The sequence below is a fragment of the Clupea harengus genome, chromosome 26, assembly GCF_900700415.2.
Source record: "Clupea harengus chromosome 26, Ch_v2.0.2, whole genome shotgun sequence".
Classification (NCBI taxonomy): domain Eukaryota; kingdom Metazoa; phylum Chordata; class Actinopteri; order Clupeiformes; family Clupeidae; genus Clupea; species Clupea harengus.
Window position 1 is genome coordinate 6364175 of NC_045177.1, and position 24782 is coordinate 6388956.

The 24782-nt window shown below is 50.9% G+C and overlaps 1 protein-coding gene across 6 annotated transcripts in view; it reads right to left on the reverse strand.

Moving 5' to 3' along the window:
• LOC105900188 (E3 ubiquitin-protein ligase SMURF2) overlaps window positions 1-24782 on the reverse strand; it is a 62927-nt gene that overhangs the window by 19001 nt on the left and 19144 nt on the right. For 4 of the 6 annotated variants that reach the window (XM_031563536.2, XM_031563534.2, XM_031563537.2 and 1 more), the window contains exons 2-9: window positions 18893-18931; window positions 17656-17764; window positions 12657-12802; window positions 9309-9374; window positions 8131-8215; window positions 7420-7503; window positions 5459-5670; window positions 826-910 (exon numbers count right to left, since the gene is read on the reverse strand). In XM_031563536.2, coding sequence (XP_031419396.1) covers window positions 826-910; window positions 5459-5670; window positions 7420-7503; window positions 8131-8215; window positions 9309-9374; window positions 12657-12802; window positions 17656-17764; window positions 18893-18931 — 826 coding nt within the window. The remainder of the gene's footprint in view (window positions 1-825; window positions 911-5458; window positions 5671-7419; window positions 7504-8130; window positions 8216-9308; window positions 9375-12656; window positions 12803-17655; window positions 17765-18892; window positions 18932-24782) is intronic. The other 2 variants (XM_031563538.2, XM_031563539.2) reach the window with 1 other exon arrangement.

Genomic DNA, 24782 nt, shown 5'->3' on the forward strand with positions numbered 1-24782 from the left:
CTGTTTGTTTAGCGGCTGTTTAAATGGGGGTCCTTCAGTCAGACATGCAGCTCTGGTGGATTTGATGGCACCAGCCTCAAAAGGGGGCGCGGGGGGGGGGGGCAGGGAATTACCCTGGGCTGACCAGCAGGAACCTGAGGTGAATAGAGCTCTAACAGATATAAAAAGTATAATTAAAAAAAAAAACCTCAAACCACTTTTTGGAGATGAATGAACAGGGCCACACACGCGCACACAAACACAAACAAACACACACACACACACACACACACACACCGAGGCATGCACGCACACACACACACACACACACGAGGCATGCACGCACACACACACACACACACACGAGGCACGCACACACACACACACACACACACACACACACACACACACACACACACACACACACACACAGAGGCATGCACGCACACACACACACAAACAGCCATATTCCAAGTCTGCTGTATTTCCCTTAAGCCTGCTCTGGCAGAGGCCTCCCAAGTGTGTTCATAAATATGTCAGGATACAGACATAATACACAACACTTGAAACCAACTCACACGCGAACATGAAGGACAGAGGCTTTGGCTTCCCACCCCAACAGCCAGAGACCAGGGCATGGTGCGCCTCTAGCCAGCTGTAAACCATCACGGACACGCCGATACCGACACTCTAATCAAACTCTGGCTACGAGGAGCACTCCGGCTAGCCCAGGTTTGTTCCGCTCTGGTCCTCTTAGGCAGTTTTTCCGGTTCACCAGGGACGGTTCAGGGGTTGATTAGGGGGTTGGTGTGGTGTGGTGTGGTGTGGTGTGGTGTGGTGGCGTACCTGGGTACTCTGGGGTCGTGCCACGTGCTGACGCCGGTCTGCGTGTGGAGGAAGTAGACCTGGCCCTGCTGCGTGGTCCTCTGCTCTGTGGGGTCAAATGAGGAAGGGGAGAGTTAGCTCAAATTGAAGAGTTATGTTCGTGTGTGTGAGCTTGTGTGTGTGAGTTTGAGCGTGCGTGTATGTGTGTGAGTTTGAGCGTGCGTGTATGTGTGTGTGCGTGTGTGTGTGTGTGCGTGTGTGTGTGTGTGCGTGTGTGTGAGTTTGAGCGTGCGTGTGTGTGTGTGTGTATAACACAGGGAGGAGTGTAGGTCTGCATGACTGAGATGTTTCCAGATGCTGAGCTCCTCCTGGCACCCAACAGTAGATGTATACACAACACCCCCCCCCCCACACACACACACACACACACACACACACACACACACACACACACACACACACACCCTGTTCTCCATCCATCCACCCGTCTTTCCCCATCTCTCTCTCTCCTTCCCACGGCATCTCTGGTGTTCAGTAACTGCGTTCCTCCTCGACCAAAACAAAAGACACCCAGACCAAGGGATCTCCTCCGGGGCATATTAGTGTGACTCATCTCTGCCAGTTCCATCTCTCCGTCTCTCTCTGTTCTTCTCTCTCGTAAGTGCTGTTCACAATTACGGCACTCATCACCGCCACACGGACCTCAAACGCAAGAGCCCGAAACAAATGAACAAAAAGGAGAGCTTGCCAAGCGGGCCAGGACCGAGGACCATGGCACACGCATCTATGCTCACCACATTAAGTCTACACACTCTCTCGCTCGCGCTCTCTCTCTCCCAGGCCAGAAGCGCTATGCGTCACATCAAAAGATGTTTACCCGTCCAACTCCACGGCCTCGTTCTGGCCTGCAGCGGAGTTAGAGTCTGGACAGACCCACTAGAGACCCAGAGACACTCCGCTCCGTTGAGTCAGAGGGAAGACTTGAATACCAGATCACTGGACGGAGAAACACAACAACAGCACAGTGTGTGTGCCCTGTTCGGGACACCAATGCACTCATTCGTGTGATGGAATGGTAAGCAGGCTTGGTCAACTTCCTTATAGCTATAGTTGAACGTTAAATTTGAAGTAAATTTCGGTGGCTCAGTGGTTAGCACTGTCGCCTCACAGCAAGAAGGCCCTGGGTTCGAATCCTGGTCGTTCCAGGTCGTTCCAGGCCCTTTCTGTGTGGAGTTTGCATGTTCTCCCCGTGCCTGCGTGGGTTTACTCCGGGTACTCCGGTTTCCCCCACCATCATAAAGACATGCATTGCATTGTATGAATATGAATGAATGTTGGTGGTGGTCGGAGGGGCCGTTGGCGCTGATTGGCAGCCACGCTTCTGTCGGTCTGCCCCAGGGCAGCTGTGGCTACTGAGGTAGCTTACCACCACCAGTATGACTGTGTATGAATGACTGCTGGACTCTGGACTCTGTAAAGCGACTTCGGGTATATAGAGAAGCGCTATATAAGATTGAATTGATTGATTGATTGATTGACTGAAGTACAAAAAACAAGTGAGACCATAAGACTTGACAAGGCCGTGATTAACCTTGTACTCAACCCAGGGCCAGTTAAACCCCTCTCAAGATTCTGACAGTACTCACACTGCCCATGTGGTATGTTTGTGCCTGAGCTAGCTCTTCATGTATACTAAAAGTTTATTCTAAAAGAGTATCTACTAAAAAGAGTTTACTCTAAAAGACTAACTTTGAAAAAAATTAGGGCTGTCTACTTTATTTCCTGATTAACCCATCTATGTCTAAAACTAGCAAGGTAACTTAAACATTGCATACAAACAACTCAAGCACTGGTCAAATCTTGCTAGATTGCGGATTTCCTGAAGACGAGGTGGTGTACGCAAATAATGCAATGATGAGGCTGTAGACCTAACATCCAACTACAGATACAGCCCAAACCACCGATACCAACTCCACCTCAAAAGCGTGCGGTGGGAGAAAGACGATCCATCACCGCAACGCAGACTGGCCACTATCGCCATCCAATATGGCCGCCACCGAGCAGTGCACATTGACACATGGGATCAAGGAGCATCACAGTGTGTGATTAATCGGCATTCATTATTTATATGCATTCATTAATAATAAACAAAAAGTACGTTATTTTGACAACCCTAACCTAAAATAGTTTACTCTAAAAGAGTATTTACTAAAATAGTAAATACTCTTTCAGGGTAAGCTAAGAGAGCTTACCCTGAAAGAGTATTTACTAAGAGAGTTCACTCTACTATCCAATCAAGAGGGCAGGAATGCACCATGCGCCCGACAGGACCAAGGGGTTAAAAGTTGAGGGATAAGCGCCCAAGTGGCAGCCTTTAAAACATTAACTGATCCAGGCATTTAAGGACACTAGGTAGTAACGGAGCGCACATGGTTGTGTTCTGATGGTCCACAGTCCATCACATGAGACACAGGAGAGAGAGGCCAACAGCCCTGAAAGTGTTACACACACACACACACACACACAATATCGCCAGCAGGAGTTGTGCAATGACCTCAGCTGGAAGAGACACTTTGCCGAGCTGGCCAAAAGCAGGCCTTTCAACACGTTGGGTCCTCGTAAGGGAAATGCCTTCCCCCCGTCTCGCCCCTCTCTCTCCCTCCCTCTCTCCTCTTCCCTCCTTCGCTCCCTCCCTCTCTCTGTGTGGGAATATCACTCAGCACGGTCGGAATGCTCCGTAGCCCAGGGAAGTGTTTGCAAACACTGAGTCGTAAAACATACAAACACACACACACACACCCCGCCACACACACTGTGACTGTGTTGATTAGGGCTGTCATGAGCCCCACTTTCTTGGAAGATGGGAAAGCAGAAGTGGCGAGGGGGTGAAGAGAAGGGGGGGGGGGGGGGGCTGGGGGGGGGCATGCCTAACTGTGTGTGACACTCAAGATCAGTGTGTGCTGCATGAGCGTAAAAGGCCTGATGTCCTTCTACCAAACGGCTGATCCCAATCTTAAACTCTTCCCAGCAGAAGCACAACCCTCTTGAGTGCCGCACAGCGGCTAATCAGATCACGCCGCTATCAGCTCTCTCCGACCGTCGTCTGAAACGGGCACATTAAAAGGGCACTCTCCCTGGGCCCAGTCTTCCATTCCTGCCCTATATATCGCCCCTGGCACAGCGTCCAGGCCTGGCACGGCGGCGGCGGCGGCAGTGTTGACCTGGGACGTCCTGGCGTGACCCCGGCCCTGAGACTGTCTGGTCGTGGCTCTGTCAGCGGACGCTATCTGAAGACAAACAGCAGCGGAAACCAGTGGCTCGGGGAGGCCAGTGGGAAGGGGCCGCGGCCCAGACTCCTCCATCATCGCTGACAAGGGGGTGTGTGTGTGTGTGTGTGTGTGTGTGTGTGTGCACGCCGCTTTCCTGGCATGGCCGAGAATGCAGCCCATGTGACATGCATGCGTGTGTGTGTGTGTGTGTGTGTGTGTGTGTGTGTGTGTGTGTGTGTGTGTGTGTGTGTGTGCCTTTGTCTATGTCTCAAGGGGGGACTGAGATGCTAGAGGCCATTTGAAAAACACAATGCTTTAGTGCAGTTGCCCTTAAGTGCTGCAGAGAAACCAATGAATGGTGGCTATTCATCACCAGTATAAAATCCATACCATCGAGGTCAGGATGAGGAAGGCAAAGGAGGAAAGGCAGCAGTGCTCACAGAACCCCCCGATAAAGTCAACATGGTGTTTATATTATTATTATTATATTTATAAGAGCCTGCTGGGGAGGGCCACGATCAGACCCCCCCTACAGCATGAACTCCTCCGAGGGGAACTGCTCCTCAGCAGGTCTGACGGATCACATTACAGCCCCACAACAAAACGGCCCTGCTGGGACCCCTGGGACCCACAGACATGCATTACATTACCGCATACGTCAACCTCAGAGTAGGCATCGCACACACACACACACACACACACACACACACACACACACACACACACACACACACACACACACACACACACACACACACACACACACACACACACACACACACACACACACACACACACAACCTATGATGTGGTCGCGTGATCGTGGGACGGAAGGGGATCGGTCAGAGGCCCGTCTCTGTAAACACGAGAGGCCTGCAGAGAAGAGGGCTCTTACGGTCTTAAAACAGACCTAACCAGCACAGACTACAAGCGACCCGACCGAAACCAGAGACGCTTCATGAGTGACTTTGCATACAGTCACACAGCACTCACTTTAATGAGGCATTGCTTAGAGAGACTTCAAAACTGTGCATTCCTACCTACACATCTATACTGATAGGGAAGTGTGGGAGCATATACACATAGTGGTGGATGGATGGGTATGTCTCGATGGGTATGTCTCGATGGGTATGTCTCGATGGGTATGTCTCGGTGGGTATGTCTCGGTGGGTATGTCTCGGTGGGTATGTCTCGGTGGGTATGTCTCGGTGGGTATGTCTCGGTGGGTATGTCTCGGTGGGTATGTCTCGGTGGGTATGTCTCGGTGGGTATGTCTCGGTGGGTATGTCTCGATGGGTATGTCTCGATGGGTATGTCTCGATGGGTATGTCTCAGGCTGGTGGTGTGTGTGTGTCTGGGAGAGGAGAAGAGGAGAGGGCACTGACCGTATCCCTCGGGCAGGTCGGGGGTGGAGTGCAGGTGGGTGCGGCTCATGTAGTTGCGGTGCCTCTGGGAGCGGACGCGGCGCTCCTGCGCGCGCGGGTCGCACTGCTGGCCGCTCGACACCGCGCCGACACCGTTCGAGTCCAGGATGGGCGTGTTCTCATCTACCAGGCAGCTCAGGGGCCGGCCAGGGCTGGAGTATTCAGAGGCAGGCCTACACACACACACACACACACACACAGACACAGACACAGACACAGACACAGACAGAGAGAGAGAGAGAGAGAGAGAGAGAGAGAGAGAGAGAGAGAGAGAGAGAGAGAGAGAGAGAGAGAGAGAGAGAGAGAGAGAGAGAGAGAGAGAGAGGTTTATTCAACCCCACAGTCATATAGACGTGTATGTTTTACATGTGGCATGTGCTGATGTGGCCTCCTAAAATAATGCAGCTGGTTTCATTTCCCCCACAAAATCAGCATGTGGGCACCCAGCCTGGTAAGAATGAGATACAATGACAGAATGACAGAAGTGGAAACTATGTCAAGGTCTGTGTTTAGGTCTTAATCTGGAGGTCATATTTGCAGCCGTGTGTGTAGTGTATGAGTGTGTGGTGGATGCCCAAGTGTGGAATTTAGTTTGGTATGAACAGGCCTAAGAAAATGTGTGTGTTAGTGAGCCTACGTGTGTGTGTGTATTAGTGTTAGTGAGATTGTGTGTGTGTGTGTACAAGTGTGAGTGAATGACTGTGTGTGTGTGTGTGTGTACAAGTGTGAGTGAATGACTGTGTGTGTCGGTGTGTGTGTGTGTATGTATAAGTGCGAGTGAATGACTGTGTGTGTGTGTGTCCTGTGTGTGTGTGTGTGTGTGTGTGTGTATGTATGTATAAGTGCGAGTGAATGACTGTGTGTGTGTGTGTCCTGTGTGTGTGTGTGTGTGTGTGTGTGTGTGTGTGTGTGTGTGTGTATGTATGTATAAGTGCGAGTGAATGACTGTGTGTGTGTGTGTGTGTGTGTGTGTGTGTGTGTGTGTGTGTGTGTGTCCTGTGTAGCTAGCTGGCGCTGAGGCAGGAAGGGCTGTGATAAGCACCGAGAGGGTGTGGGGGTCGTGCTGAGAGGGGTTGGTGTGTGTGTGTGTGTGTGTGTGTGTGTGTGTGAGTGAGTGAGCGAGAGAGAGAGAGTGTGTGTGCGTGCGTATGGGAGGGGGGGGGGGGCGGGGTCAGCCCTGCAGCCAGCCGTCTAGCCGCCCAGACTGACCCGGTCTGTCTGAGTCTCCACACTTCCAGCGCCGCAGACGCCTCGGCTATCTCCTCCGCCCCGCCCAACAACAAACAACTCCCAGGAAAAAAAAAAGAAAAAGAACGCAACGGAGTCGTTTATTTGTTTGATTGTTTAGCCGAGCCAATTTCCCTTTTACTGGGCTAAAACACAAGCCGCAGTTTAAGGGCTCCTCGGAGTATTGCGTAAGTCACTTCCCCAAAGTAGAAATAACGCGGCAGAAACGGACTTATGAAGCACAAAATTATTATGGTGGTGGAGCCAGAGGGTTGCAAATGCTGAACAAACATTACATATCTGCAACACAATATTATATTTATATCATATTTATTTTTAAAAACACACGACTGACTCTCTGAGGTGTGTGGACATAAAGTTGTTGGTTATGACCATTGTTATTAGTCGGAAATGGGATCGACAAGGGACGGGGAGCTGGCAGTCTGTGTGCCCGGCGGTTTTGGGACTTCAGAAACTAAAAATCACAGAACAATCGGGGCATGAGAGTTGGTCGCCCGTCCAAATTAGGCGTAGACGAGTTGGCCATAATTGTGGACGGAAATTCTTGATTCTGCAAGAGCGGGACGTGACTGGAAAATATGGTAATTCCCCCGGTTGCGGCGGAAAGTCTGAGCGAGCGAGCGGGTGAAACATTAGCGGGTGCACGGGGGGTCTGCGGTGCAGCAGGCACTCACCTGGTTGGTCTCTCCCACTGAGTGGTGCGCGTGATGTGGTTGAGGTACTGGATCCGGCCAGACACGGTTCTCCTCTCCTCCCAGCTGCATATCCACACACACACACACACACACACACACACACAGTAAGAGAGTGTAAATCATTCATATTTGTGCATAAATCTGTCCCGTCTCTGACACGAACACATATACACATGCATTAAGTCGTATCTATGCAAACATGCAGTCACACACACTAGGTCAAGAGCAGAGAGCGTGCACACATACAGTGAACCGCTGTGGCTGGGGGCAGCGGCGGGTCGACTTCAGCTGTACGACCCCCAAATGATTTATGAGCAAGCATGCAAAGTGAGAAGGTCATTGCCATAAACCGTTACTGTAAAGCACCTTTAACTGCCAGCAAAATCCGTCGCCCCTAAATCTTTAGCCCTCCCCTCGCCCACCGGTGGGCACGCACACCCCACTGCTGATGACAGGCCTGGGTGAGCGATGGAGAGACGGAATAGGAGAGAGGGAGAGAGAGACAGATGGAGGGAGGAGAATGGAGGGAAGGAGAGAGAGAGAGAGCACATGATAGAGAGAGCAAGAGAGAGAGCGCAAGAGAGAAAGAGAGCAAGAGAGATTGAGAGCAAGAGAGAAAGAGAGCAAGAGAGAAAGAGAGCAAGAGAGAGAGGGAGATGGAGGGAAAGAGGGATGAAGGAGAGAACGCACCCGTCAGGTAAGTCGTTGTCGAACAGCCGGCTGCAGTCCACCACGGGGCCTCCGCTGCCGATGCGGTCACGTGACTGCAGGCTCACTGGGTGACACGGGCGGAAAAACAAAACCAGACGCAGACGCCGATGACAAGTGTGTCCAGACATAGAGGTGTAGGAGAGAGAATGGTGTGTGGTGTGTGTGTGAGACTGAGACATGGTGACCGCATGCTTGTGAATGTGTGTGCGTCTGAGTGAGTGACAGACCCTGTATGTATGTATGCATGTGTGAGTGTGTGTGTGTGTGTGCGTGTAAATGTGTATGTGTGCATGTGCATGTATGCGTGAGAGTGTGGGTGGGTGGGAGAAAGTGCGTGTGCGTGCTTGTGTGCGTGTGTGTGAGAGTGCGTGTGTGTGTGTGTGTGTGAGTGTGTGTGTGTGTGAGTGTGTGTGTGAGTGTGTGTGAATGTGTATGAGCGTGTGAATGTGTATGAGCGTGTGAATGTGTATGAGCGTGTGAATGTGAATTTGTGTATGTGTGTATGTGTATATGTGTGTATGTGCGTGTGAATGTATGTGTGTATGTGCGTGTAAATGTGTATGTGTGCATGTGCATGTGCATGTATGCGTATGTGTGTGTGAGAGACTGAGAGGCTAGGACTGATTAAGATGGAGTGCGGCTACATTGGGGACAGAAGTATTCCTGTGCTGGTTTCAGTTGCTGATGGATTGAGGACACGCGTGCTGTGTGCTCTGCTTTGCAGTGCTTTGATTGGAGGGTTGGTGTGTGTGTGTGTGTGTGTCTGTCTGTCTGTCTGTCTGTCTGTCTCTCACTGTGTGTGTGTGTGTGTGTGTGTGTGAGAGAGAGAGGAAGGGGGGGGGTTTGGGGTTGGAGGGATAGAGGGCCAAGCGGCTCATGAATATGAGTGGTTTTCTGTTTCCCCTTTCTCTTGCTTGCAGGTTTGTACACACTCACACACAGTCAGGGATGATGGACAATGAGTCTAGAGCTTTAAGTGTGTGTGTGTGTGTGTGTGTGTGTGTGTGTGTGTGTGTGTGTGTGAGTATAAGAGTGAGAGCGAGAGAGAAATAAATACTGTGAGAGAGACAGAAAGGCAGACAGCCAGACAGATAGATAGATATATAGATAAGACAGACAGACAGAAGATAAGCGACCTCAGTAAAGCTGCTACTCACCCACAATCTGTCCCCTCACAGTTTCATTGTCGTTGGGGCCCAGCTTGTTGAGGTCGAGTCTGTGATCTGTTGATTAAAGGAGACAGCAATAAGCAACCTCAACCAACACAGGGGGAGAGAGAGGAAAAAAAGAAAAAAAAAAAAGGGAAGAGAAGGAGAAAGAAGCGAATGATTCCAGACTGCCACACTGCCACACATTCCTCTTCCAAACCGCCGCTGCCAAACAATCTGCTACGGCTAAAACATGAAAGGCCGGGGCGCGCAGACATAACAGCTCGCTGGAGTTCGCCGAGATCTGAGGGAGTTCGGGTCGGCGAGGTCGGCGGAGCCCGCCGCAGGACCGGTGATGGGGATTTAGAGTCCGGGAGGGTTTTGGGGGGTGGCGGGGTGGGGGTTTGGGGATGAGTCATGTCCGTGGCGGTGCTGCTGCTGCTGCTGCTGCTCCTCCTAACTCCCTGACCAAGCGTGGCTCACCGGGGCTCCGCTTGTAAAATGTCAGCTTGGCTTTGCACAACCTTTCGGTCTTCGCTGGGGCGTTTTCCACTGAAGACAACGCACGCAATGTCAGGCAGGAGCAGGGGGAGGGGGGGGGGGGATGGGGTGCAGGACAGTGTTTTAGGGGAGTAGGTGGTTGTGGGGCACGGGACAGAATGGGTACAACTTTCACTCTCCACCCCCAATACCCCTCCACCCCTCCCCCCAGACAGACAAGAGGGAACATGACCGTCCAGCTCTGGTGCTGTCTGCCCGTCATGTGAATCCCACTCAGGATGCATGTCTAGACTAAACACTGCCAGGGTAACGGTTACACGGCTGGAATGGTAAGCAGTTTAAAAGGAGGAGGAGGAGGAGGAGGAGGAGGAGGTGGACGGGGGAGGAAGAGAAAAAAAACAAAAAAAACACAAGTAACCAAATCCGTGTGCAAACATCTGAAGATCATTTCGAAGGGCCCCAAATACAGACGGATGAGTACAAAGGTTGTGTGGTGCGGGGGGGGTTGGGGGGGGTGCGGGGGAGGGGAGCAGAAAAGGAAAGCATATAACCACAAGAAAGAGAAGTCTGCTGTGTGTATTTTCGGTTGGCTAAACGGCTACGACTCCGACGTATACCTGCAATGACGATGATGAGGACGGTGATACGTGCCAATCTAGCACAGCTGAGACGTGAGGAGAGAACAGATGAGAAGACAGAGGGAGGGGAGAGAGAGAGAGAGAGAGAGAGAGAGAGGCAGACGTATCTGAAGACAGTCGGAGTCTGTATGAATGGAGGCGAGAGGAACTCACAGACAGCGATACTCAGATCGTCAGGGGAGATAAAGATCTGCTGGCGCTTTGCATGTCTGCTCCGCTCCGCTCGCTGCGTGCCGAGCTTCGAGGAAACGCGGCGGCCGCCAGCTGTCACTGCGCGACCACAGGGCCCATGGCAGAGAGGAGAGGAGCTACGGCTAGACGCACTTCCTGGCCCCCGCGGCCCCTGCAAACGCCGGTGGCGGCAGCCGGGCAGGAGATGGCAGCAGCAGCAGCAGCAGCGGTGGCGGTGGCCTGAGCTAAAAACAGCAGAAGGCTCCGGGGCCCGCTGAACCTCACAGCCAGGCTTGCAGGCACGTCTGCATTCCAAACCACCAAAACAAATCCAAACACCTACCATTAAGCTCCAGATGCACCAGCATCTTGTTCTTGCCATGTATTAAAACAAATTGACTTGAGTGGTGCTGTGTAAAGAAAAGAAGAAAAAAAAAAAAAAACACACAACCCACACACACACACACACACACACACACACAGCTACCTTGTTCAGAGATGAAGTCACCACATAAGATGGTGTGACGTGAACAAATACGTAGTTAGAGAGGTGTATGATCTGGATGATCGTGTGGAGAGGGGGGAAAAAAAAGGTAGAAAAACACATTGAAGTGTAACGTAGTGGAAAATGTGTCTGTCATGGTGCAGCCGTGTAAACGCCTGTTGCGGCGAGGAGCTCAGGTGATGGCGTCATCGCTGTAGGCATGGCGACGGTTTCACAGCAACGGAGCGCGCCGCGAGCTGCCACATCTGCCATGACATCATACGGCTGACGAGCTGGCTGTTGCACTTAACTCAGCACCGACGCAGGAAACGTACAAAGACGAAAATGGCACAGGATGTTAAAGATATGCTACACACCAACATGAACACTGCACTATGGAGCCCTATACACCCCGACCCAAAACACAACCCCCACCCAGACCCAGAGAGCCATGGGGGCCAGTCGGCACCATCCACGGGGGGAAGGGTGGGAGGGGTGTGGAGGCGGGGGCCGCTCCTGATGTCTGGGGGCAGCTGGAGCCCTCCGGGGGGGGGGGGGGGGGGGGCGCCTCGATGATGGCATCGTCACACAGATGAGCCATGGCTCCCAGGTGCCTCCTCGGGCGCACGGTGGCCATGGCGACGGCGACGGCGACGGCGACGGCGACAGCAACGGAACCCCGTGCCCAGCCAGCACAGCCAGCCAGGCTGGCTCCCGACCCCCAGCTGCCCAGCCGGGGGGAGGGTCGGTGAACGCAGGGGAGAGAAGACGGGGAGCGGTGCCAGACATCCATATGGCCATCAATCAATAGCTAAGTTAATGGCAGATGCTGTGACTGGCCGGTGGAGGCAGCTCACAGCACTTTTATGGCCTATTTATTTCTGCCGCTCCTCCAGCCATATGGACTCTGAGCTGCTGCCCATAGAAAATTAGACGTCTGCATAAGAGACGGATGTGCAGTCATGCTGATGAGTCCACAAAAAGTCTCGTGGTCTTGTGGTGTTTATCCACACACACACAAACGCACAGAGAGAGAGAGAGAGAGAGAGAGAGAGAGAGAGAGAGAGAGAGAGAGAGAGAGAGAGAGAGAGAGAAAACAGGCAGAGAAAGACAGAGAAAGAGACAGACAGAGACAGACAGACACAGAGAGAGAGAGACAGACAGACAGACACAGACAGAGACACAGAGAGACAGAGAGAGACACAGACAGACAGAGACAGAGAGAGAGAGAGAGACAGAGAGACAGACAGAGAGACAGACAGACAGACACAGAGAGACAGAGAGAGAGAGACAGAGAGACAGACAGAGACACAGACAGACAGACAGAGAGAGACAGACAGACACAGACAGACAGACAGAGAGAGACAGAGAGAGACAGAGAGACAGAAAGAGAGAGACAGACAGACAGACACAGAGAGACAGACAGAGAGACAGAGAGAGACAGAGAGACAGACAGAGACAGGAGCTAGAGGGGTTCAGGCCTTGGGCTCTGTAAAGCACTTTAAGACCATGTCTATTCTGAATGAATAAAAAGTGAATAAAAGTGAATAAAAGTGAACTGACGAGTAGACATACAGCCAGTGTCTTTGAGGCGGTTGATGGCGTTGGACAGGAGGCGCACACAGCCCAGGAACCCGGCCCCCTGCTTCTTATGGATCTTCTTGTGGTTCCACACACTGATGGTGATGGAGTCCGATTTACCGATGTACCTGCACACACATACATTTGAAATGTAAAGGCAATGTATGCATTATAACATCTATGTATTATTACATTGCTACAATATCTTGAGGTATACAATATTATGAATCATATATAATATTCATATTATAATCTGAACCATATTAAATGTTAGGTTCATGGCTAGAACAGTAGCAAGTTCCTCTATATATTTCACAGCAATCAGACTGTGGAGGACTGACTGGGGGTCAGAATAAAAAAAAGTTGACAACTCTGTTCCTCAGTTGGTTTAACACGAACTTCAAGAAGCGTAATAGCTGGCCAGTCCCCCAGACAGTGCACCACAAATGCATGTGTACACACACACACACACACACACACACACACACACACAAATGTAAGGTGTTATTTCTGCTTTTTCCTCTTCTCCTTTTAGCCCCGTCATTGTGGCGAGCGTGTGGTTAACTCTGTCTGTGACTTGGATTCAGTCTGACATGCACGTCTGTCTGCCTCTCCTCGCCACGCCGCACAGCGCCAAGTCGCCATGACTACAGAGGAAGTCCCCCACATCACGTCTCACCAACAACCCCCCCCCCCCCACACCACCCCTCCCCAACATGCATGCGCACACACACACACACACACACACACACACACACACTCCGATAAAAAAAAGGCAAAAAACGGCCACCGTCAGACAGTAGTTACAGTAAACACTCAACACAGCTCTAATTACAGCTTTCCCAGCAAAACCACCCACCCCCCCCCACACACACACACACACACACACACACCTCTGACCATGGCATAGGGTCAGTTAGAGGAGGTTATCCTCTCGCCGCCAGGAAAGACACCATGGTCGAAGTTAGCCACACACACACACACACAGACACACACACACACACACAGACACAGACGGCTTCTGCTGCTGCAGCACTATAACTGGACATTTGGATAATTTGCCCACGTGCCCTCCAGAGCATCAGCACCATGACTGTACGAGAGGAGCTGTGCACGTGGTTCAGCCGCAAGAGGAGCGTTTGGTCCCTCGGCACACAAGGCCTGTGTTTAAACATTAATAAAGTCTGTGTCCATCAGGGTTTGCGTTCCCACACGATGAAGTCTGCATCTTGTCTTTTTGTTTTGCTGAACAACTGTCAACAGGACAAGGGAACTAACAAAGTGTTCTCAATCCTTGTTGTTAAGACAAAAGTATTCCAATAAAACGGTTGTTAATCCACTTTTTAAGACTTAAGTATTCCAATAAAAATCTTCTGCCATGCAAAGCGTGGGGTGATTAACGCGGGGTGCAAACAGATCGAGTTTGGGTAAACAAGCGATGGAAAAATCCAGACAAAACAATGACTAAATGTCTGGTGGACGGTTGGGCCGGGTGGTGAGTGGGGGAGGGGGGGGGTGGGGGTGAACTGTCAGCGCAGTCCACGAGCTCTGCAGGGCCAAATGACTGAGAAATAGCACCGGAGGAGCTAATGGGCAAGCTGGCATGCGTCAGATTCAGGGTATGTAAGCAAGGTAGTTATTACAGCTAGCAGTGCCCCTCCAGACGTTAAGAAAACTACCTCACTCCACACACACACACACACACACACACACACACACACACACACACACACACACACACACACAGCCTTAGAGAGCTCATAAAACCAACAGGAGAAAAAAGGAAATCTATATGTCTCTGCAGATCTGCCTAATTATACACATTACAGGCACAAGCCCCAACACACATGCGCGCGCACACACACACACACACACACACACACACACACACACACACACAAAAACAGAGCTGGAGGGTATATAGGCTTTCAGACACACATGCTCATTTGCTCCGAATTACTGCTACATCTTACACAGTCGATAAGAGTGACCTCTGTGGTTATGTAGCGACATGGTAATTATCCATATGTCTTCTGGCATGCCAGGGCTAATCGTCTGTGCGTGTGAGAGTGTGTGTGTGTGTGTTTGGTGGTGGTGGGGGTTGACCGGCTGGCTGCATGGCATACTGGGAGACATTACCCACTCCAGTTGGCGCCCGCCGGACCAGGGAGAGCACAAAGTGAAATGACGCCAAAAATAAACTAATTAGCGCCTTGTGTCTGCGAGACAGCACATTTCACACACACACACACACACCTCCCCTCCCCTATACTCCAGACGGTACGATCTGCTAGGCCTTCTGGGACACGGACAGAGGCCACCTGTTCTCGGTTTTCTTGGTGTGAGGGGGAGAGGTGGAGGGATAGGATGGGGGGGGAGGTGAGATGACGTTCAGTCTGCTTGATAAACTGGTGCTTTGATGTAACCGTTGTGAGACACTTCATCACAAGGAGCGGGACAGCCACTATACATCTGGCCCGAAAAACACACACACACACACAAAAACACACACACACACACACACAACAGGGGAAGCTCAAGCACATCACAGGCTTGTCCCCATCAGGCCTATGCACTGATCCAATCGGATGTTCCCGTCCGATTCCCGAAGGGGACAATGCTCTGATGCAGCAGAGTGGAATTATTGTTTTCGTTTTACATGACGAAATGTTTCGGGGGGGTATGAATCGAGGGAAAAGTTAGCTCGAAGTACTAATTAATCCATGCGTTCTGCACTTAACCCAGTGGCAGGATACCATGTTTGCACACCCAAGTATGGAAAGCTTCCAGTGATACGCAGGAGTGGGGAGGAGGAAAAAAAAAAGAAAAAGAAAAACAAATAAATAAATCCCCTGACCATATGTTTTCTCTATGCTCATCATGTGCTTAGAGAGGCGAGTCCCTCGCTATGAGTCACCGCGGATGTTAAATCGCTTAGCCTTAGCGTAGCAGCTATCCGCTCCGTGTGAGCGCGTGTCTGCGTGCTGGTGGTGCTGCTGCTGCTGCTGATGGCGGGGAGAGAGAGGAGGGCCGAGGGGACCAGGCGGCCAGTCTGGAGGCTGCGCTGAGCTGGGCTGAGCTCGTCCAGCTGGGCTGGGGGCCTGGAGGAGGGCGCGGTAGCCTTCACATCCTACCAGCCCGGCGCCGGCCCCCCATCTGCTATCCCTGGCATGCGAGCCATTTCCTATGGCTGAGCTGGGGAGGTCAGGGGTCACTGGTACGGCGCGTCCCCCGCCCCCCCACCCTTCCAGAAGGCGCTCCTAGCATTCGAGGCGGTGTACAGTGAGTCGGCCCTTGCCGTTTTAAAAGCCACGGCCTGCTAATACACGCACACGTCGCGCTGACAGTCCAGACGAGATAAATACTGCAATATGACGTAGATGCTTGGAGACAGAGGCTAAGCCTTTTAACTGTAGACTAAAAAGCTTCGGTGAAAATGAGCCCTATGCAACTCATTGTCATAAATGATGTCATGGCGTTCCAAAAATTCCACCTGGCAACTTCACTCTCGCTCATCTGCGACTCATTACCATAACAATCCCAGATGTTTCAGCCTCGTGTTTACAATGGAGATCGCCATGGCGACGACTGCTCGTCTACTACAGTGCTATCTACGATGACAGACACACACAGGCGCACAGGGCATCAGCACAACCTGAGAGCGGACAACAGTGCGAGTTTCTCATAGGAGGCAAACAGGAGCACAAGACCATGTGCGGCACAAACTCTAGTGCTCATTAGAAAGAAGCCTAAGATTGTACATGAGAACCAAACTCATCATGAGTCAACTGTAAAAAAAAAAAAAAAAACGTTGACAAATACACTCATTAAGTTGGCCCATCATGACGTTGTATGGATTTCCGTGCAATACGACGTTAACCAAAAGCCTTGTTCTCATTTCAAGAGCAAGAAATTAATTAGCAATTTGAGCAAACTTTTTCCCTCGATTCAAGGCTTTTAGTTAATGTTGTTTCGATACAACATTAACTAAAAGCCTTGTTCTCGTTTCAAGAGCACTGAAGTACTGAAAGGGCTCTGAGTCACTTCGTGACAGCGTTTTGTAAGTGGTAGTGATTTTCATCCGATGAAATCTTCTGTGTGTTAGTGTTGTGAGGGCGACTAAGGGAAAATGAAGGGGCTCTGACGACAATCCAAGCATGCTTTCCTCATGAAGACAACACAAAAAAGAACTAACCCTAAGCTCCATTTTTAGTTAAGGAAATTAAGAAAAACCCAAACATCTGAATTCAATAACTTATAACAGCAAAGAGGCAAAAAAAAGTACAAAACAATAGATGAAGAATACAAAACAAAGTGATTTAATCCTGAAATAGACTGAATTCCAGGAGCCAGCACACACACACACACACACACACACACACACACACACACACACACATCTAAACAGCTCGGCGATATCCCCCTCAGGGCAGTTTGCGTTGATGCGCTGCACATCTACTGTGTATCCTGCCTCCACTGCCGCCAAAACCCAATGTTTGTTTTGCCTTTTTTGTGCCTTTCTTTTCCTAATTAATGATGTAACTCTACAGTCGAGTGCGCTGTCGGAATTGTTCAAATCTGTTCCTTGGTGGCGGAAAGCCAAAACAACGCTACTCTGTTTTTTTTTTTTTTGCTTCCCTTAGCTGTTGCTCATGTGAAAGTCCACAGCACAGTGGAGTCTTCCGGCCCGCGTGCTTATTCCTCTGCAAATAAAGTGGAACTCAAAACCAGGAACATTCAGAACACATGGCGGGGAGAACACAATAGTGGGTTTGGTGGTGGTGAAAAGGGCAGGCACCAAGTTCTCCTATCAAAGACCAAGAGCACAGTAACACAACTAGGTTCCTGTAAAGAGAACTATGGGGTAACCACAGTTACCTGCATGTCATTGATTTATACATTTAGCATGCAAGCAGTTCGCACAGAGATGGGACACAGGAAACAAATCGAGCTTTTGGAGAGGGGGGGGGGGGGGTCTTACAGGTCATAATGTTGATTCCACTTGGGGTCCAGTGTGTTCCTAACTGTGTCCGTTGAGTGGCATTGCCCGGATCCGTCAACGACGACTTTGGCGAATGGGTCAGGTAGGCCTGAGGCAGAAAAAGCAAGCTCATGGATGTTCATACCAAAGCATGATCTGCCAAGAGGCTAGTGGCATCATGGATACAGGTCAACTAGCTGAACACAGGGAACACAGGGAAATGACAGATAGGAAATATCAGAGGGGGTAGGGTGTGTGTATGTATGTATGTATGGGGGTAGGGTGTGTGTGTGTGTGTGTGTGTGTGTGTGTGTGTGTGGGGGGGGCATTGTGCTATTTGAGAGTTGGTGGTAGACCTCTGTTCCTCCGGCTACGAAACTACACGTTTGTGTATGTCTGAACACAGGTCTGACCTGTTCATTCACATTCACCTGCACAACTGGCTCCATTTCAGGGACTTCCCAGCCAGGGCCATAATTGTTGACTGTGTGTATGAGAGTGTGTGTGTGTGTGTATATGGGTGTGTATGTGTATATGTGTGTGTGTATATGTGAGTATATGTGTGTGTATGTATGTATATGTGTGTATATGTCTGTGTGTATATGTGTGTGTGTGTGTGAGAGAAATAGACAGAGAGAAAAAAAGAAAAAGATACATAGACATGATATGAAAACCTACAGCTGTCTACAGCTCCTAAAATGCGATGAGTCACAATGAGGATTACTGCTCAGCTACATTTCACTGTTCATTGTGACGTAACTTCCCATACTTTATTTATTAGTCACTGGCTCCGTTTCCCCTTCCATATTACATAATGGAGAGGAGCCGTGATCCAGGCTTATGATATGCTTTAAGGCCGGTCCCTGCACAACTGCACGTAAAACGCAACATGCAACGCACACGCTTCACGAGAAGAGGTTGTCCTTTTGTGGAGACTCGTTGTCTTGCATGGCGAAACTCTATATCTGATCGTCAGATTCACTCAAGCGGATAGACTCCTACCCAGAGAAGGAGAACACAAGAGCTCCTTAACCCTTTAAGAGTCGTGTTAACCCTTTTACCCGGGTGCAGTTGCACGAGGTTTGATATGATGCAAAAACAAGAAAATGTCAAGGTTTTAAAAAAGGTAATATAATTAAGGCTAATAAACTAAATAAATTTAAAAAAAAAACGTAAAGTACGTAAAAGGAAATTTAAATAAAAAAAAGGTTGTAAAACATAAAAAAAATGAACTTACGGAAGAAGTCCTTCTTTGACAAGTTCTTCGCACAAAGGACTGTAAGAGAAAGAGAGAAGACATATGAGCTGAGCAGCGGGTCAAAACAGCAAACATGGCAGCCTCCTGTCAGGAAACATTCGGAGACACCACAAGTTGACATTCACAAACAGCACTTCACATTTAGCGCATCACTATTTTTGAAAATGACATTCCTCTAGGTTTTTTTTTTTTTTAAATAGTTACTTCGTTTTGTAACTCTAGACGTTTTGTTTTTCTTCAATGTTTTTACCATTGCCACGGTTTCAGTTACCGTCCCCTGAGGCCAACGTGTGGTGTTAAGCCCGCGGATGCCCAAACCTAAAACCGCCCCTGTGTCACCCAGAAGCTGTGGGATGCCGTGTGCCTCCATGTAAAATGTCCGCAGACATTCCTGAGGCCCGGTCTGAGGTGCAAATCCCTTGCTGATACACAAAAGGCTTTCAGGAAGGAACCTCCTGACACTGCAGCAGCAGCAGACCTTGGTGCGCCACAGAGAACTTAGTAGCCGCGCTACTAGACTTTTAAAAAAAAACGAAACGCTACGAGGTGCTGGGCAACTTGGCGTTAATGAATAGCAAAAAACAGCAGGTGATGGGTGTGTGTCCTCACATGCTGGTGGGTAAGCCACACACACACACACACACACACACACACACACACACACACACACACACACACACACACACACACACACACACACACACACACACACACACACACACACACACACACAAACACACACAAACAGCAGCCGGCAATCATCAGCAATCGTAAATCATGAGATCTGTCAGCAGGTAATACCGAATGTCACCCCCTTTTTTTATTACTGCCACTTATTGGGGTGATAAGCTGATGTGGAACTGGTCGATGCACAGTTAAGTTAAGGAGGGCCACCGCCGCCACCTGGTTTCCTGCGCTGGGTGTGAGCTGAGCAGGCGCAGCCGGGGGTGTTGGGCCGAGCGGTTTAACGATGGCCGTCCGGCTCCGTCCCTCAGCCTCGCCACCCGGCCCCTTTCAGTTCCTACAGCAGCTGCAGCGTGACCACGACCGCTCTCGAACAGCTGGCACATTTCGTAAAGCTCAGAGACCCTGAAAAGGGATGAGATTGTGTGTGTGTGTGTGTGTGGGGTGGGGGGGGAGGGTGCATGCGTGTGTGTGTGTGTGTGTGGGGGGGGGGGGGGGGTGTGTGTGTGTGTGCATGCGTGTGTGTGACGCTCCTCAGGAAACCCGATGCTCACTGCACACTAATTTCTCGGCAGAACAGCGGGTGCCTTTGGCTCGGCAGCCTTCGTGCCTTATCTGTGTCTTATCGCCACGGCGCTGGGGCCACGCTCTCCTTCCAGACGACTCAGAGTGTGACTCAGAGTGTGTGTGCGCCTGTGTGTGTGCGCACAAGCATCTAGATGGGAGTCAAATATCACTTCCTGACAGGGGGGTTTGTGGGAGGGGGGGGCGGGGTTGGTTGTGGAGGTGCAGGTATCTGCCACGCCAGCTGCCCCCCCTCTAGGAGAATAGTCCCCTTCTGAGGGGGTGGGGGGGCAGGACTGGACACTTTGGAAACTCCAGGAAGAACCTTAGAGCCGGAGGGGTGGGTAGAGGGGGGTGGAGAGGCATCAGCGACTACATCAACCTCTGCCAACCATGCATGCCAGCTAGCGATTCTGATGCGCTGGCGATGGGAAAGAAGTGCGTCAGTGGACGGTGGCATGGTCAGCGTGGGGCTCCATGTGCTGACTGGGAGCTCCGTGGTGAGACATTCCTGACCGCAGGGGTGAGAGGAGGGGCCGCAGTTGCTCTGCTCCGTCAGAGCCAGAGGACAGGAGGATATGGAGCACGATGGAAGACCGAGACGGAGGGGGTCGGGAGGGTCAGTAGACAGGGTCAAACAGCCTGACCTCCTGTGCTGTCCACGCCGGGAGGTTCCAGACAGAAGGAGATGGATAGTCCAAAATGTATATTGGAGGCAGGTCAATACGTGTGTGTGAGTGTGTGAGTGTGTGTGTAAAGATGGGTGGCTCCTCTTGACCATGTGCTTCCCATCAAAAAAAAAAAAAAAAAAAAGTTAATGACCATCTGTGGCACCAGCCGACAGGGATAACTGATGTCTTTGCACACACTCTTCAAAACGCACACAGGCACCACTAAACACAGCAACGGGCTCTGCTCTCCGAAAAAAAAAAACACCCCCCACCAACTATTCCCTAAGCCCCTGCTTTCATTCTCCTCGAGTACGGGAGGACTGTGAAAGTGAAAGCGAGAGAGAATCCTTGTAAAAGCAGCACATCAAACCCCCGGGCCTGAGGGGCCGAGGAGGCTGAGCGGGGCCCCGTTACCACACCGCTGCGAGACGGGGGGAACTCGCGCCGCTCAAGGGGACTCCGCTCGAGTTAGCGGAGTCTGGTCCCGCACCCGCACCCGCCGCAGCAGGATTTAAGAGCTTTCCTACAGACCTTGGCATTTACGACGGGGCACAGGCGCTGGCGGTTTTCTTGGAAAACCCCGAGCTTATGACTAAAAGGAACTATCAAAACTGCACATAAAACAAAAGGAAGAGAACACGCCCAGGAACGCTCCGCAGCGAGAGTGCCTGTGGAAGAGAAGAGAAGAGAACCGCGTCCAACGAGCGATGATGATGATGATCACGATTATGATGATTACGATTAGGCTGAGGCTCTCTGATGGACCCTGACTGGATGTGGTCGCCGATGTCTGACTCTAAAATACAAGGACATCCGCAGTCACATGTTTTCCACAGTCTCTTTTTAACGGCTCGAAGTTTTCCAACCGAACAGGCCATTGCTGCGATTTTTACACGAGGTGATTTTTTTATTTGCGTAGGATTTTCAATGAGGCAGATGTGCTGTCAGTGTGTGTGTGTGTAGTTTTTTTTCTAACCAGTAACTCTCCCCTTTGCCTAATCAGCTATGACAGGTCCTGGAGTTCTTGGACGGGTTGAGGGAGATTCCTCCTGCTGGCACCACGGCCGTCTGGAGCGAGTTTGTGGCCGGGAACTGGGGGTGTGGTGGGAGGCAGCGCTCACAGATGAGAAGGCGAGGAGTGGAGACTCCCTTACTACCTCCACCTGGGATTCACCCTTCACCCTCTCCTAGGCTGAACACCAAAGCACCAGTGGACAAATGCAACACAATTTCCAGATAGAAGTTCAAAGTTCAATCAGAGGACTCATTTCTTGCTGTGTGACTGACAGCCTTGTTGTCACCTCGGATGGACTACCCTTTTGAGAACCGAAAAGGTTCCATTGATCGGAACACCTGGAATATTACTGGGACGCCGATGTAAACTGACGTTGATGACAACTGACATTCAGACGCAATTTGAACCAAGTTTAACATAAATCAATACCACCCACCAGGTTGCAAGTGTAACACTAGCAGGGGCACCCGTTCCACCGCTTGAACCCTAGTAAATCTACCACCTGCCCCACTACTACTACTGCTGCTGGTCACCTTAGAATGTTACAGAGCTCCAACGTACCTCTAACCACCACCACCCCATCCCGCTCCCCATTCCGACCCAAACCCATCCCTCTCCCCATTCCGACCTAAACCAACCCCTCCCCCCATTCCGACCCAAACCCATCCCGCTCCCCATTCCGACCCAAACCCATCCCGCTCCCCATTCCGACCCAAACCCATCCCTCCCCCCATTCCGACCCAAACCCATCCCGCTCCCCATTCCGACCCAAACCCATCCCGCTCCCCATTCCGACCTTCACACTAGCTGCAGTCTCATTGCGCTCATTTTCTTTACAAGAGGTGAGGAACAGGTGGCGGGACACTTTCCATTCCCACAATCCCACTTTTTCCTCTCCCCAGTCGGGGCGGCTGGCGAGGGTCTTCAACACGTCGGAGTTGATGGGCCGTGCGCCCCGCTCTCTGACATGTTTACTGGGCCTCGTAACGGAGGCACAATGATAGGAAACACTCACTTCATACCTGAATAATTTAGCGGCGCACAGTTCTGGAGTCACACCCAGCCTCAGGGAACACACAAGGGAGAAAAAGAACGAGAGAAAGAGAGAGGTGAGAGAGTGAGAGAAACAGAGAGGTTAGAGAACGAGAGAACGAGACAGACAGAAACAGAGAGGTGTGAGAGAGAGCGTACGAGAGAACGAAGGTGCCAGACTAGCCCCCCCCCCCCCCCAGTTTCACACAGACACACGCACAACCATACACAAAAAAAGCATGGCTTACGAAAGGACACTTTCAAAAGCAAGCCTCGAGGGCAAAGTTCTGAACAGTCTGGTACACCACTCCAATCATTTTACATTTCCAACACAAAGATGGACCGGGGCATCCCCAGAAGACTGGAGTATGGCTGGCTGGCTGGATGGCTGGCTGAATGGCTGACTGGATGGCTGGCTGGATGGCTGGATGGCTGACTGCTGGTGAGACCTTTCAGGTTCAGAGCTCTTTCAGTGGAGCTCCAGGCCTACTGACCTGCTGGAGATGGCCAGCCCCACTGGAAACGCCTGGGAGAGAGAGAAGGAGGAGGGGAGACCAGACCAGAGCCGGGAGCTAAATTACATGGGTGGCTCAGGACACGCTGGCCAAACGGAGGTCGTAAAATTCAGCAAGGGCAACCGAGCGACCAAATTACACAGGCTAGCGGACGGAATCACAACATGACAATCAGAACGCTGAGCCGAGCCAAAATGTGACAGGAGCAAAGGGGATCGCGAGCGCACGGGCTAATTACAGAAGACATCTCCATGGCCCCATGGCCAGGAAACTGACAATGCTTCTCCTGTGGATTTTAGCAGCCCCAAAGTTTCAATGTCTAGAAGAGGCATCACGGATCAACGCACGGACACAAGATTCTAAAAGCGGCCCCTTTGATGTACATCAGCACTCGGTGATGGTCAATCATCAGACACTAAAGCCGTCACGCTACTCGACTCTCCTGTAGCTGGCCAGAATGTCAGAGGGTGACTGACTGGAAGTACGGGGAAGTGTGTGGGGGGGGGGGGGGGGATGAGTGAGCCCTCAGACTGGGTGAATGGGCCACCAGCTGAGGGAGCGAGCTCACGCTTCTGAACGCAGGGGGGGATTATGGGCTTACCTGCTCACTTCTCTAGTGTCAGCTGCGAGTAAGGGGAGTTTTCCTGAGGATATCAATGAGGGTTTTTCTGAATGCAAAAGGTTGGGGGGGGGGGGGGCTACGGCACTGAGAGGGAGAGTGACTATCACATGCATGGGAAGGAGAGCTATGATTGGGCAAGAGATATAAACTTACGTTTTCCTAAAAGACCCTCTCAAAACGATAGAATACATTTTTCTAAGCAATTTGAAAAACGTACAAAAGGTCTTAAATGTATCGAGTTGGCCTACCTCCACAACAACGCAGTTGTAATGATGTGTTTCTGTGTTAGATGGCAATCAATGACAAAGTGTCGTTATGATGACAGCATTAAGACATGAGTGTGCGGGTAACAAACACACCTCCACCTCCACATTCTCAGTGAAGGAAGAAACCAAATCTATTTAAGGGTTGAGGCTGAGATTTCCAAGAAATGGTCTGTGTTCCAAACACACTCTATTTCTGTCCATTCCGCGTTTACCCTGAATGGTGCAGGAGATGGTGGACGCAGCAGATGGACCGCAGCCCAGTCATGTGCATTGGAGAGAAAGTGTGTGTGTGTGTGTGTGTGTGTGTGTGTGTGTGTGTGTGTGTGTGTGAGTGAGAGAGAGAGTGCAAGCAGGAAAGCAAAAAGCACTCTCACCTCAGGAGTTAACAGATACATGTGCTCTCACTCCCTCACACACAAGCGTGAACACACACACACACACACACACACAAATTAGCCTACATTCCTCACAAAGCTTGGGCAAGATAACAGATGGTGTTG